Raw genomic sequence first — 15,386 nt, 5'->3', positions numbered from 1 at the left:
AGCACTTTAAGCTTTGACGGTCATATTTTTTGCACTAGTAAAAAGTGTATTTTGGGAAAATACCAACAGTTCTGCCCAAAAATAGAGAAAATCGTTGCGAGAAGTGGTCTCCAAGGTTGGGCACAGGTGACAATGTTACGAGATTTCAATAACTCCAAAATCAGTGTGGAAATAGGTTAAGAAGTGCTGCCAACACACCCTACCCTTTAAATTTCAAGATTTTGGAATGAATTTTCATGTATTATTTATTTATTCACACACATCAGCGCTGCATCAAAAAGTAAAAGTAACCATAGTTTGCCTGTAATTAATTTTATTGTAAAAGGAAAAAAAATTGGCGCAGATGTTTCCCTAGCCCTCAACACTTCGCAGTAGTCAAACTATCTACCAGGGTTGGGAGGCACTGGATAAGAGGTACCGGCGAAGATGAACCGAGTGCAGGGGATAACTACACTTGTCGCTCCACCACCTAGGCAGTTTTCAGTACTTGGGACCTGGACTACCTAGATTTCACCCCGACCTTATTCTCGTTTGGTACAATGGGCGCGACGTTCGCGTAGCGATGGAGCGGTGGAAACTGCGAATTTGGGAGGGAGTGGACTGAAAAGCGAATTGACGCAGCAGTATAAGAAGTTATGATATACGAATGTGGCAAAATCATCGCATGTTATCGGGGAATAGGAGGAGTAGATTCTTCAATCTAATTGAAAAATATAATAAAAGGGATATCAAAGAGTGAAATGCTGTTGTCGTGTCTTACATTGACCTTATTTGAGAATTTTCACAAATATAAAGACTGTAACAAAAACATGCTGCAGAGTAAACGGTAACATGCATAGATTTCCACACATCACATAATTTCATTCAAAACTCAAAGTTCAAAATGGCTTTCAAGTGGCAACATAACGACAAAAATGGTAAGTAAATTTTGCCGCTGAATGCTCCGCTATGTAACTGAAAAAAAACTATTCAGATCAATGCTTTGTCAAATTTTTATGAGCATATGTTTATGTATTTCAAAAATTCTAATAGTCTTTTACGTTTTATCCAATAAAACGTTATATAATCCTCCTTTCTACTTTTACAAGATTTCATTGTACCCACTCTCTGTATAAAATCAATATGACTTGTTAGGTGTATGAGTGGCGAACGGACACCTCTGTATCATCGAGATAGGTCTTTGGGTGCAGGCCAAGTATGGGAAGCATCAGTTGGGCCGTGTCAGGCGTTGGATGCCGAATGCTGATTTTACTTGGCTGGATGTGCAAAAAATGTGAAGAAAACAAGAAGAGATTCAATGGACTAAAGTATAACAATGGACAGCGGAACACTTTTTAAACCATCCCTGTATTTCCTTACATAAATGGGTGGTTTCCATTTAACAATACAGAGCACAGAATCAAACACTTTCATTCACACTTTCTAAAATGCATTCCTCTCATATAAGCTTCTTAAACAACTCTAACTTATCTGAAGACTCAGACAACTTCTATTACCGAGAACTTTCCTTTTTCGTTCGATTCAAAAAGCGCCTTGTAAGAGCTGCTGAGGGGTCGAAATGGCCGACGAAGGCGGTGTAAGTAGGGCGTCAGTAAGAAGTAGAACATAGCAGCGACCAGGGTACCGTGGTGACTATGACGCGGTCAGGAGCCGCGCGGTGAAGTTATCGACGCTCATTAGCCTCCTGAATACGCGGAGAAACACGGGTACCTCTCGACTTTTCGTTCTCCAAGGCGCCTACCCGTTCGACATCAGTTCAGAATCTTTTGATGTTTATGGACGCGAGTCCAGCTTTTCAATGAGTTGCGGAGGAGAAGCCATTGTCTCAAGTCAGTATGTTTACCCACTCAGACAAGTCTGGTGCTGATTGGCACCACGACCCCGAAGGGATGAAGGGCTTGCTTGGGACTACATAGAGCGTTTTCGAACCATTGGTCATCAGTCACAGTCGAACCTCCTACCGGCTGCGACACGACCGCTACTCTTATGTGTAAGGAGCTCCAGAACAAAATCATAACTAGCTATTTTCCCTCTAAAATACTGCCTTTGCACTTGTCAGAACTTCGTGAAAGGAAGAAATTGTTGGATTAAATGATCAAGCAGTCGTGTTTTGCAACCACAGATGTGAGTGTTTAAACAAAAAGAGAAGAAAAATGGAAAAAGAGAGAAGAAAAAGGAATAGAGGTTATTCCGCACTTCATCATAGTTTGATCTTACAACCGTTCTTTCGTTAATTAACAGCGTCGCATAAAAATAATTGGAGGACAAAGAATATTAACAAACAGTTTGTTTTCACGTATACACTCGTCTATATTTGCATTTTTATATTATAATTTATTTTTAAGAAACATCTTCATTGAATCATTTCGTGGAATTTTCATCTTTTTCTTGCACGTTCTGCTGGTGTTTGTGCGGAGAGATTTGGTTTAATGAATATCGCAATATATGACTGTTCATTGCTCCTATGTTCTAAACATTTCATTGTTTCTATCGTGATGAAAGGACATATTTTTCTATGAAAAACCCAGACGAGCAATTTGAGGACAACAAGTGGCCTCTCTATAAAAATGCGGTGTTAAGGTAAATTTACAGTTTTACAATACCTTCCCCCTCCTCAGATAATCTCGTTTATCTTCTTCGAATAGAAGTGGAGTTTTTTCTAGCTCTCGTTTTGGAAGAGATAAACTCCTTTACTCTTTTTTTCGACAAAATATTTACTTTATAGGGGATTAAGAAAACGGGGTCAGACCAATATGATAACGCTAAATGAGGCAAGTTGGATGTCTTAGTAGAAATAATTGAATTAGAATAAAGAGTAATATCACAAATTTTTTGGGGATCAATGGGAATGTCACCGAAACTATTCTGATTCTTCATTTCTTTATGAGAATATTTTCTTCTTAAATCAAGGATAAGGGGAATATCGCAGAGTAGAATAGTCTCTTCGTCGACAATTACACAAAGAGAGAGAGCGAGTCTCGAAGAAATATTTTGATGGCTTAAAGATGGACGTTAGCCGTCTAAACACTCTTACAAAAAAGAAATACGGCACGTTTCATGAACGAGCAATGCGGAGACCAAATAAAGTGGAATAAACTTAAATTGAGAAGAAAGTGGTGCTACTTCTTTTGCGTTTTATCTATTTGTATCCGAATAGAACTGAAAAATATGGAGTCGGATTTAGTTTTGATTACTTCAGTTGGAACAAAAGATATTAACATTTAATTATTTTCTAATTCACCTTTATTCGGTTCTTTCATGCAAGTTGTATAAAAAAAGTTCTATAAATTAGTATAGTCCTGTTCATGTTTCCAAGCCCCGTTTACAGAATATCTAAAATGAAGTATATTTTGTACTTTTTCCTTCTCATCTGTACAGCTGTGACATATGGAGACGGTAGGTCTTTTTAAAATTGCTCCATACACAGAACCAATGTGCAGACGTTGGTTTTTAGGGGAGCAAGAAGGTGCGTACACCATCGCTCCAGAATATAAAAAGCCTCCAAAAGGTTGTGTCGATAAAAGTTGGTGAGGAAAATAATTATGATTGTTTTTGTTGGCGCTTAACAATTTTATGTGATTTTTTAAGGTGTCAAAAAGTTAATTTTGTAATGATGTGCTACAAGACGAGTCTCCGAGAGGCTAAGAAGTTGTGCCCTAAAATGTGCGGGTTATGTCAAAAATAATTCGGTTATGCCTGAATAAACACTTGAAGTAAACGTCAATGCACTTCATTCAGTTTCATTCACACTCACACTTCAAGGAACAGGGCTGTATAAGTCACTATCATGTCATCCTTTAGAGCAGTGAGAAGTCCTGCTCTCTTTTTGCTTTGCCAAAAAAGGAAGGTGCAGCAGTTGCTAAGAGGTCCCGCTTTGACTGCACAGTCGAAGGTTTGAAACCCCCTCAGTGCCAACCAAACTTTTCATCCCCGCGAGGTCGATAAATGTGGAACCAGGCGTGTCAGGGAGGATAAAAACACTGATTTGACACATCGGCTAGCCACCTCTAGTCACTGTATAGAGTAGCTACACGTTTGTGAACCTCAAACGATTCTGAATTGAGGTGAACCCGTTAGCGAATCTCAAGCGATTTGACTAACGTCAAGCACTTCATCCCCCTTTTTTTAAGTTTTCTAAAAATAAGCAGAGTCTTAATCATTGTTTGGTGAAAGATGCTATTCTTCGTGTTAGGCATTATCGACAGTATTCCACGCTCACTGCCAAAATTATTGAGAGTCAAGCGCCAGGTTAAATTCGATTGTCATTTCAAACTATCTGGCTGAATGATGTTTGGGGAATTCACGTAAATATAACAGGCAAAACTTATCTACATAATAAGTGTCGTACAATCGCAGAAGAGATTATTTTTCCTGCTCTCAATAGTTAGCTTAGTTTTCCCTTTCCTTTTTCTCCCCTACGAAATCTTCAACACATAGTTGTTTGGGTAGGATGACCCTAACAACCTTGATTGAAGACAGCGGAGAGAAAAAGAGGAAGAGAGAAAGTGAAGAGAAAAGATAGTTGAAGATTGCAAGTGAAGATTCTCAAATCTACAGTTGCTAGATTCGTTTTCACAGCTGCATGGAGTTGTGATTTTTAGTAGAAAAGAAAAGATGCTATGAAAAGAGGGACTTGAAAGAAAAAAAACGATAACTGCGTGATTCTTAGCCGGGAACCTGAAACACTACATCCAAATTGTCTTCCACTAACCACAATAAGCTGCTCTCAAGAAATTCTTTAAAAACTATTGGAAATAGATACTTGGACGAATGTAAAGGTGCTGGTACGGTTGTAACAATTAAAAATCATCGTAATTGGTGTTGGTAAACCCTTATGGGACCTAATGGTGTGATAGGCCACAGTTGAGAACAGTTCCAGGTTTATGAACGCGTATGCGATCTATGCAGCGACTTTCTATGGGCGATAGCTGCATAAAACCAATGCACCCACCCTCTCAGACAAGTATGAACTAAAACTAGAACTACAGACAATTCGGCTACGTAGGGATGAAATGCTTGGTTAGGGTAGCTTCCGACGGACGTTGTAGGCTCTACACTTTTGTTAGCTAATAGCCATATATTGTATAATTGCTAGAGAAACGAGAGAAGAAACCATGGATTTAGAGGACGTCAGCAGTATGTCAGCAGTAGTATAGTACTTCTAACTGCTTACACTTACAAGATTATGGTATCACCGCTGTCCTCATTTGGTTTTTTTTTTGCTGACAGTCAAGTAATCCGAAAACCTTAGGATTGATTGAAGAACTGAACATGACACTGAGATTGATAGAACAGAACAGGAATTACTATGTAGGACACAGGATTGAAGAGTCGTAGAACAACGATTAGTTATACACCGATTCATATCTTACAAGTAGTGGGCGCCGAATGTATTCAATCGGGTGAACACGACGCTTTATCCTTGCTTTGCACACATTCTCTCTTGCTTCTAGCATTGCAGTTACCCAGTTGAGGACATTCGACGCCCACCTTACATGCCACGGTATGAGTATTCTACCACAAATTCGACGTTCGTGAAGCAAAGTAATTTACAAATATGTGTGAAGAATTTTTGTACTGAAATTGTCTCATTAACCACATGAAGCATACAGCTTTCAGACATATCAACCCGCTTAGGATGCGCCAATGCATTCGGCTGCAAGTCAGAATCGTTTAAATTCTTAGAGAGAGTGTATTGGTCTATACAGTCTCGTACTGAAAGAATACGACCTGACTTGCCATGGCTAGCCTCTGTGTCCAGTCAAGGTTTCTATCGACGACACCAAGATAAGAGGCCTGGTTGGCACCACTGTCGAATCGATCGTTCAGTCACTGCCAATTCTCTTACCGGCTATACCATATCCGCCCCAAAATAGACAAAAACTTTATACTGGATGAGTTCAGCAACCGATGGGGAAACCACATCGCGCATCTGATTTTCCGTTCTCGAATAATTTAGACTTTTGCAATAAATGAATAAAATATCAGGTATGTACGTTGTTCTTCGAAACCCTGTACGAGTTCTTTCGAGAATATCCATAGTATTGCTACCTACTAAAAAGCCTTGAGTAGATGTAAAGAGCAGAGTTCCTTTATCAATTCCATTGAAGTTATATGTGTAATGAAAAATCCTAACACTGCTGTTTTGTTGAACAGAAGTGATCACGAGATCGTTCTGTCCTATTAATCTACTGCAGTTTTAGTTTTTTTTTTCGTCTATATTTGTGAGAATGAAAATCTCAGAAATCTTTTAGTTTTATTCAAGGGATTTAATCAAAGAACGAATAAGATTGTAACATTTTATAGTTGCCAATTTTATGTCAATCAGAGTGGGGTTCAAATCTTAACAGTCTCGATTGCAAAATTTCATAACTCACATAGAGCTGAGAGCGGGTATAGCGCAGTTGGTATTTAAATGTTCTGCTCTTGGCCGAAGTTTTTCACATTTTGCATTAATCACTTCATGTATAAGCAAAGCTTCAAAAGAAAAAAATGGGTAGAACAGAAAAAAGAAAACCGCATTCCAGAAATTGCGTTCATAAATCTTCTTCTGGTTGCGTTTGATGTTTTAAATTCCTTTAAATTTCCATAAAAACGTGTGTGGTCATATAACCACGTATTTCCGATTTTGTTGTAGTTCACAAACATCGCAAATGGATGTATGGAAATTTGTAACATCAAACTTAGCCACAAAAAGGAATCGTGAACATAAATTGTCATTTTTAATGTTTTCGCAACACACGGAATTATGGATCCGATGAACAAAATAAACAATAAATAAACAATTTTGAAAAGCAGACTTCAGAGATGAAAAAGATAATTACCGACAAGAGAGATGTGGATCGTTCACCTAACACAATAAATGGAACGTCTCCACGGCGACCGTGGCGCATTTCTCAACCTATTTTTAGTTAGAATAGCACGAAATCAGAGTATCAATATGAGATAATTGTTAGAAATTATCCTTCTAAGAGAAGACACGCGAAAACAGCTTAAGACGTTGGAACGCATAAATTATCTTTTTTTTTGAATATGGAACAAAAAACATGAAAATAACAGTCACAACGTTAAGTTCGGAAGAAGTCGTCTATGTGATGAAGGTCGTCGGAGCTAGAAACCGCTGTAATCTCAAGGGCGTGGGTCTGCTGGAATGCTCTTGAGAGCATCTACGGTACTCCACGTCAGTGAATCATTCACACTACAGGCTTCTTTCGCCACCGAAGAACTAATTACGGCTTATATACGAGATTAATTCACGGCATCGTTTATAAATGTGCTAGCAGTACGAGAATGTGTTGGAGAATTTTGAAGTGAATAGCAAATAATGGATTATAGAAATAACAAAGCAATAATGAATACAAATACAAGGATAGAAGCAAACAAATTGATGAGTTTCAACTGTAGGGCCATTTTGCGATTTTTGTTTTGTATGTAGAGGCTCTACGAGGATATTTTCTATACAATGCAATGTAGAATCGTTATGGTGATTACGTCGGTCGTCGATTCCTGAGGGACTCATTAGCGCACAGTGATAATTTTAGTTTCAGGGTTATTAGCATTAGTAGTTTCACTTCCCTGTTCCATCAAATTTCCATTTGACAATTCAATTCAACATGAGTTAATTTTCCACGTTATGTAGTTGATCCTAAGCGTAAAAATTTTCTGAAGTACGTGTTTCATCCATTCGAGTGTCGTCATCTCCACGAAGGTTTCACATCATATTCGCATGATCGTGATATCGTGACACAATTACTCAAAAGCGTCAAGTAAACACGAAAAATGTTGTCGTGGTAAGAGGACTAACGTTACGTTTTACAATACACTTATTCCCTTATTTCTAAGTACAAGTTGAATTTGTTAGTTGATTTCTCGAGTAAAATAACATTACACATTCCAGATTGATATTCTCGGATTACAACGGGTAACTCGGCAACGAACACCTACTTACCTTTTTAGATGGCGAGTCTTCGCTGGAAGTGCGAGCCCCAGCATCTTTTGCGCTCGTTCCGTAATTATTTACATCCATTCCTCATTTTGGTTACATCTACGATCACGCTTAAGTTCCCTGGAGAGAAAGAATACCTTTCGTGCATATAGAGTGAGAAAAAAAGATTTCTGGGCCTCTGCCTTTAAATTAATCAACCTATCAAATGCACTAAAACAGGAAAAATGAAAAGATAGTGCTTAACACTTGCATAAATTCTTGGAACCCTTACAATTCATTTCACTTCAGAGTGTTTTAGTACTTTGTAAGTCTCTTAGCCTTTCAGGACGTGTGGGATTTCGTTCGTAGTTGGAGGTGATCTACTTGACCTAAAGGGCAGGCAGATGGCCTAACGTGGCTTTTCCGCATCTTCGCCGAGTTCATCCTTGGTCATATTTGAGCCCATACTGTTCGGCCTTTGCTAGAGCTCGCACAAAATCTATTCGTTCGTCTGTTCCATACTCTGTGGAACTTCACATCTTGCCTGAACTGCCTGTCGGAGTCAAGTTTCTTAAGGTCTTTCTTCACTACGTTAGTCCAGAACTTTCTCTTGCGTCCATGTGTACTTTTCCTTTGACAAGATGATCTGATGGTCTCCTTATAATGTGACCAAGAAAGCGAAGACGGTTTTCTGAGATTGCTGTTAGGGGGTTTGGGGTTTCGGATTTTGAAAAACCCAACCTAACCTATACAATGACTTGTGAGGGCCATCCGATGTGTCAAGTCAGTGTTTTTATCTTCCCAAATCTGGTTACAATTTGTCGACCCCGGAGAGATGAAAGGCTTGAGCACTAGGGCGGATTCGAACCTCCGATCGATCGTGCATGCAGACTCAAAACTGCGCTACAGGCTAAATATAGCATCAAAATTTTACTATCCAAAATATGTTACGAGATGGACTAGCTTCGTTTTAGGTTTTGTAACATATCACGCATTTTTGCAACTTTTATATTTTATGACTTTATTTATTTATTATTTATTATTATTATTATTATCATTATTATTACTACAACTATTATTATTACATTCTAAGGATAAATCGAAGAAGCAACCTAGATGCCTCAGATAGCCTCACTAACTCTTCCCTCTTCTCTCTTCAGATTCAAGAAATGGCGAATAAGCAGCGTCGAGTCGAACTGAATACGGTTGTGGACGCATTTTTTAAAAGTGAAAACTTTTTGGAGGAATCCACGTGAATATCTAGAGTAACGCGCAAAATAAATGAACTGAATTTGAAGCAAGAATGACTGAAAATGTTGGAAAAGAATGACAATCGTCTCGCCAGGCTGTTGTCCGCCGCTCGCCTCTTTCATTTTAACTCATTTTTTCATGAAGAAAGATTATCGTCGGTGGACATGGGAATCGCCCAATAGCGCGACTCGTGCGGAGATCGACCACATACTCACCAGGTGGTGTCTACTCGACGTCTCAGTAGTACCATCCTTCTCTTCTAGTGGTTCTGATCACCGCCTTCTTTGTGCGAAAATACGACTTAGCCACACGATGGAAAAGAGAATCCGCTATTGGCAACGATGGAGAAAAGAAGTCGTCTACGACGACTGCGTACTCGAGGACTCCTTGTCCCACAGCACATCGAGGAGGACCCAACGTGCACTACTAGATGCTGCTCAGAGGATTACGAGCTTGTGCTGAGTCTACCTCGAAGCCGCGCACGACAAACTTGGATCGAATTTCGAAGACCACCAAGGAGTTGTTGGAAAGAAGGAGGACTTTGAGGCTTGATCCAAATGCATCGCACATTGAGCGGTTAGTAGCAAACACAAGCTGCAGAAAAGCGTTGCAGGAGGATATTTCGAAATACAGGCAGAAGAAGATTCTGGAAGCAGCACGAAGAAGAATGAGTCTAAAGAAGTGCCGCAGGGATCTCCGCGAATATAATATTCCGCTAGCAACCTTGCTGAGCGAAGACGAGACTCGCACATCTTCTCGTCATGGAAATCATTACGGAGAGGTTCTACTCGAACCTTTTCCGTTCATCAACTCCTGTATCAAGCCCGATCATCCCCACTGGTGAAGCCCCACTACGTATTCTCATTTCGGAAGAGTCGCTATCAAGAGCATGAATCCTGGCACAGCCCTTGGACCTGATTTCATATCAGCAGACTTTCTTCGGGCTGGTGGCCATCCACTTCAAGTAATCTTAGCAGCGCACATCCTACCTTCAGAAAGAAAGGATCCTAGACCAGTGGAAGACCTCGCGAACCGTTCTCCATAAGAAAGGTGACCGGAAGAACCTTCGGAACTACCGTCCGATATGCTCGCTGAGCGTGTTATATTCATTTATTATGTACCAGTCTGAACGTCCGGCTACAGCCGGATTTCAGACTTTCTATGGTGTTCGCTTCGCTCCCCGTCACTAATCAACGAAAATTAACAGTAGTGGCATTTTCTGTGAAATTGGACTTGTGTATCTCCAACAATCTTTCTTTCATTTTTATATTATAAGTGAAAGCGAAAGATTTCATAGTCTTCTTTCTCAACGCGTCAGTTCTATACTTGGAGAACATTCGAGCTTCAGCTTCTAACACTTCTTACCAATACATTATAGACAAAATTTAAAAGTTTCACACGAAATATGGTTTTTTTTCCTGTTTTCTATGAACAGTTATCAAAGGATGATGTTTTGGCATAAAATGACGTGAAAGACATCATCCTACTGATAAAGATAACGGTCCACGTCAGATCACATAAACATCTCCCTACTATTTAAGCAGCCGTTTGCATGCGTGTTTCCACTTTCTGAGAACGGCATGCTACAAAATTGAGGCGAACGAGGAAGGAAATGGGCATGCGGAGGAGTCATAAAGGTGAAAGGCAAAGCGCCCAGTGGCCACGGCTATGAAACGGCTGCAACCATCTATCTTTTGCGTCATGCACATGAAGTTATTGCGCACCAATCTGACGCCGGTGGACACGTCGCACCCCACATTATAGCTATCTGACGCCGGCACACCAAACCGACGCCGGTGGACCTGTCGCACCCCCTTCTAGAGGTGCCTGGCGCCGGCGCGCCAACCCGACCCCGGTAGACCCGTCTCACACCATTTCATAGCTTTCTGGCGCCGGCACGCCAATCCGACGCCGCTGGACCCGTCGCACCCCGAATTATAGCTATCTGGCGCCGGTGGACCCGTTGCACCCGCTTCTATAGGTATCTGACGCCGGTTGACCCGTCGTACCCCATTTTATAGCTTTCTAGCGTCGAGGCACCAACTCGACGGCGGTGGACCCGTCGCACCCCTCTTTTTGAATTTCGTGACTGACACACACACACGTGACAGAATAAGCCCGTTATTATATACCAGTCTGAACGTCCGGCTAAAGCCGGACTTCAGACTTTCGGTGTTCGCTTCGCTCCCCTTCACTTATCAATTAAAATTAACAGTAGTGGCATTTTCTGAGAAATTGGACTTGTGTATCTCCAATTGTCTTTCTTCCTTTTTTATATTATAACTAAAAGCGAAAGATTTCATAGTCTTCTTTCACAACGCGTCAGTTCTACATTTGCAGAACATTCGAACCTCAGCTTCAAACACTCCACGCCAGAATATTATAGACACAAGTTTAAAAGTATTACGCGAAATATGGATTTTCCTCCTGATTTCCCCAATACTTATCACAGAATGATGTTTTAACATAAAATAAATAACGTGAAGGACATCATCTTCCTGATAAAGATAACGTTCCACGTCAGATCACATAAACATCTTGCTACTATTTAAACGTTTTGCTGTTTTTGAACGTGTATCCTAAAACTTAGGCGCGAAGAGAAATAGCAGAAGGAAAGGGAAAAGAAAGAATAAATTTTCAACACCCCATCCAGTTTCTATAGGAACAGCGGAGCCGAAGGTAGGTGGAGCGCAACCCCTAAAGTGGGTTACATCTATAGAACCTTTAAAACGTCCCTACTTTACGACGCCGGCGCACCAACTTTATCGACGCCGTTGGACCCGTCCCACCCCCTTCTAAAGGTATCTATCGTCGGTGACCCCACCAGCACCAATCCGACGCAGTTGGACCCACCGCACTCTTTTCTATAGGTATCTGACGCCGGTGGACCCGTCCCACCCCCTTCTATAGGTATCTGACGCCGGTGGACCCGTCGCACCCCCTTCTATAGGTATCCGACGTCTTGGACCCGTCGCACCTTCTAAGGTATCATACTCGACGCCGATGGACCCGTCGCACCCCCTTCTATAGGAATCCGACGTCTGGGACCCGTCGCACCCCCTTCTAAGGCTATCTGGCGCCGATGGACCCGTCGCACCCCCTTCTATAGGTATCCGACGCTGTGGACCCGTCGCACCCCCTTCTAAGGCTATCTCGCGGCCGATGGACCCGTCGCACCCCCTTCTAAGGCTATCTGGCGCCGATGGACCCGTCGCACCCCCTTCTATAGGTATCCGACGTCTTGGACCCGTGCACCCCTTCTATAGGTATCCGACGCCGTGGACCCGTCGCACCCCCTTCTAAGGCTATCTGGCGCCGATGGACCCGTCGCACCCCCTTCTATAGGTATCCGACGCTGGACCCGTCGCCTTCTAAGCTATCTGGCGCCATGGACCCTCTTCTAGGTATCGACGCCGATGGACCCGTCGCACCCCCTTCTATAGGTATCCGACGCCGGTGGACCCCTTCACACCTCATTTTATAGCTTCCTAGCTTCGAGGCATTAACTCGACGCCGGTGGACCCGTCGCACCCCTCATTTTGAATTTCGTGACTGACACACACACACACAGACACACGTGACAGAATAAGCCCGTTATTATATAGTAGATCATGATAGCGTGTTATGTTGTATTAACCAGGATCATTCTCACGCGCATATCCAGGATGCTGGATGAAGCCCAGTATCAAGAACAAGCTGGATTCCGCCAGGGGTTCAGCTGTTCGGACCATATCCAGGCCGTGCCGAGGGTCATAGAGGTTTGCCGAGAATACCGGCTTGCCCCTTTTTCCAACCTTCGTCGACTATGAGAAAGCCTTCGACAGCGTAGAAACGAATGCAATACTGTTAGCGATGGTCGATCAAGGTATGGACACTTCGTATGTGAGGACTGCGATCGATGCATCACTAAGATACAGCTTTTCCACTGCCTCTCCACCATTGGAAAGGAAAAGGAGAGATTACATGACTGTGCGTGTTGTAACAGTGACCGCGCCATAATGCAATGTAGAGTTTCAACCATGTGCCAACATTTGCTAAAGTCAGTAGTGTCAGTGTCTCGTACTTAAATTTCACCATCAGACGTCACAGATTTGGACTTCACTTTGACACAACCATTTTCCATTTGCAAAACTGTTTCAAGAAGGACAAGAACCACTTTCCGGAGTAACATCTAGCTTGACTGAGAATACCTATTGCTGAGGTAGCACTATAGGTTCAACAACAGAGCAGACTTGCAACTATTTTATGGAATTCTTCCGTTTTGGCGACGGGTTGCTTTTCATTTCCTTGTGAAAGCGATGTATGTTCAAGCGAGCATTTAAGTGCACCTGGCCTAAGAACCTGTGGAAGATAACGGGGTAATGAAAAGGTAAAGGTATTGAAAGGTTAGTTACTCAGCCATTATGGGCGAAAAAACTTCGTCTACTGCTCGAACAAAATTCGTTCCATTTAATTTATTAACAACAGCGTTCGCCGAAAATCTCAAGTCGAAATCTTTTCACTGGCGAATAGGGGTCGGGAAGTTGAACAGTGCAAATGCGCAATACTTCACAAAAATCCAGAAGAGGGAGTGATCAGTGGTCATCGTAACGATCAGTTTGGGCGACAGCACAACACGTGTGCAGAAACACGTCGGGTGCGGCTCGAAATTTCCACTAACGATACCTATGCTCCACAAACGAAAGCGAAGTTTTAACTGTTGTGGAGCTTCATTGATGGATTCCAGCAAAACTTTGAGAAAAAAAAAAAAAAATAATTTTTTAAAAAACTTTTTTTTTTTTCCAATTTAATTTTTTTTTAATTTTCGGGTGAAAAAGAAAAAGATAGATGGTTGCAGCCGTTTCATAGCCGTGGCCACTGCGCGCTTTGCCTTTCACCTTTATGACTCCTCCGCATGCCCATTTCCTTCCTCGTTCGCCTCAAGTTTGTAGCATGCCGTTCTCAGAAAGTGGAAACACGCATGCAAACGGCTGCTTAAATAGTAGCAAGATGTTTATGCTTAAAGTAGCAGTAGCTTAAATAGTAGCAAGATGCTTAAATGTTTATGTGATCTGACGTGGACGTTATTTTCATCAGTAGGATGATGTCATTCACGTCATTTTACGCCAAATCATCATGATATACTGATTCATGATCATGATCATGATCATCATGTATATAATAATAACGGGCTTATCATCATGATATATAATAACGAGCTTAGTCCGTGCGTGTGCGTGTGTGCGTGTGTGTGTGTGTGCGTGTGTGTGTGTGTGTGTGTGCGTGTGTGTGCGTGTGTGTGTGCGTGTGCGTGTGCGTGTGTGTGTGTGTGTGTGCGTGTGTGTGTGTGTGTGTGTGTGTGTGTGTGTGTGTGTGTGTGTGTGTGTCACGAAATTCGAAAAAGGAGGTGCGACGGGTCCACCCGGAGTCGGATTGGTGCGCCGGCGCCAGATACCTGTAGAAGGGGGTGCGACGGGTCCACCGGCGCCAGATACCTATAGAAGGGCGTGTGACGGGTCCACCGGCGCCAAATACCTATAGAAGAGGGTGCGACGGGTCCACCGGCGCCAGATACCTATAGAAGGGGTGTGACGGGTCCACCGGCGCCAGATACCTATAGGATATAGGAGGGGGTGCGACGGATTCACTGGCGTCGGATTGGTGCGCCGGCGCCAGAGAGCTAGAAAATGGGCTGCGACGGGTCCCACGGCGTCGGATTGGTGCGCCGGCGCCAGACAGCTAGAAAATGGGGTGCGAAGGGTCCCACGGCGTCGGATTGAAGTTCGAATGTTTTCCAAATGTAGAACTGGCGCGTTTAGAAAGAAGACTATGAAATCTTTCGCTTTTGGTTATTCCATAAAAAAGGAAGAAAGATTATTGGAGATACACAAGTCCAATTTCATAAAACTAATAACACTAATATTAATTTTCGTTGATCAGTGAAGGCGAGCGAAGCAAACACCAGAGAATGTCTGAAGTCCGGCTTTAGCCGGACGCTCAGACTTGTAGTAGTAATAATAACATTGTTATCAAATCACCTTGATCACCTTGACTCCCGTTGATCTTCGAACTCGGTCGAGCTGGCGCCAGTAATTCTTCCATTTGTCTCGATCGCGTGCCAGAGTAGGCTAGTGGTTCCTCCTTTCGCGTGGGACACGAAGAACATCATATTTTTCTTTGAAGGACTTCGTGAAGAAATCTGACCACCGGGTCGGCGATCTTCCTGTAGTGC

At 42.3% G+C, this 15,386-nt stretch overlaps 2 protein-coding genes across 2 annotated transcripts; both read left to right on the top strand.

Annotated features, from left to right (window-relative positions):
* Positions 1–9,605: 9,605 nt before the first annotated feature.
* RB195_019785 (uncharacterized protein) lies at positions 9,606–10,019 on the top strand (the record flags this gene model as incomplete). Its single annotated transcript, XM_064187799.1, has 1 exon — positions 9,606–10,019. One exon carries the CDS (start codon positions 9,606–9,608, stop codon positions 10,017–10,019), a length of 414 nt encoding a protein of 137 aa, XP_064043680.1.
* RB195_019784 (uncharacterized protein) lies at positions 9,606–10,220 on the top strand (the record flags this gene model as incomplete). The annotated part of the gene is made up of 3 exons (XM_064187798.1): positions 9,606–9,751; positions 9,809–9,956; positions 10,062–10,220. The coding sequence occupies 3 exons, from the start codon at positions 9,606–9,608 to the stop codon at positions 10,218–10,220; spliced, it is 453 nt and encodes a 150-aa protein (XP_064043679.1).
* Positions 10,221–15,386: the final 5,166 nt, after the last annotated feature.

This window comes from Necator americanus, chromosome II (assembly GCF_031761385.1).
Source record: "Necator americanus strain Aroian chromosome II, whole genome shotgun sequence".
Lineage (NCBI taxonomy): Eukaryota > Metazoa > Nematoda > Chromadorea > Rhabditida > Ancylostomatidae > Necator > Necator americanus.
Note: the sequence above shows the minus strand (reverse complement) of the source record. Positions and strands in the feature narration are given on the sequence as shown.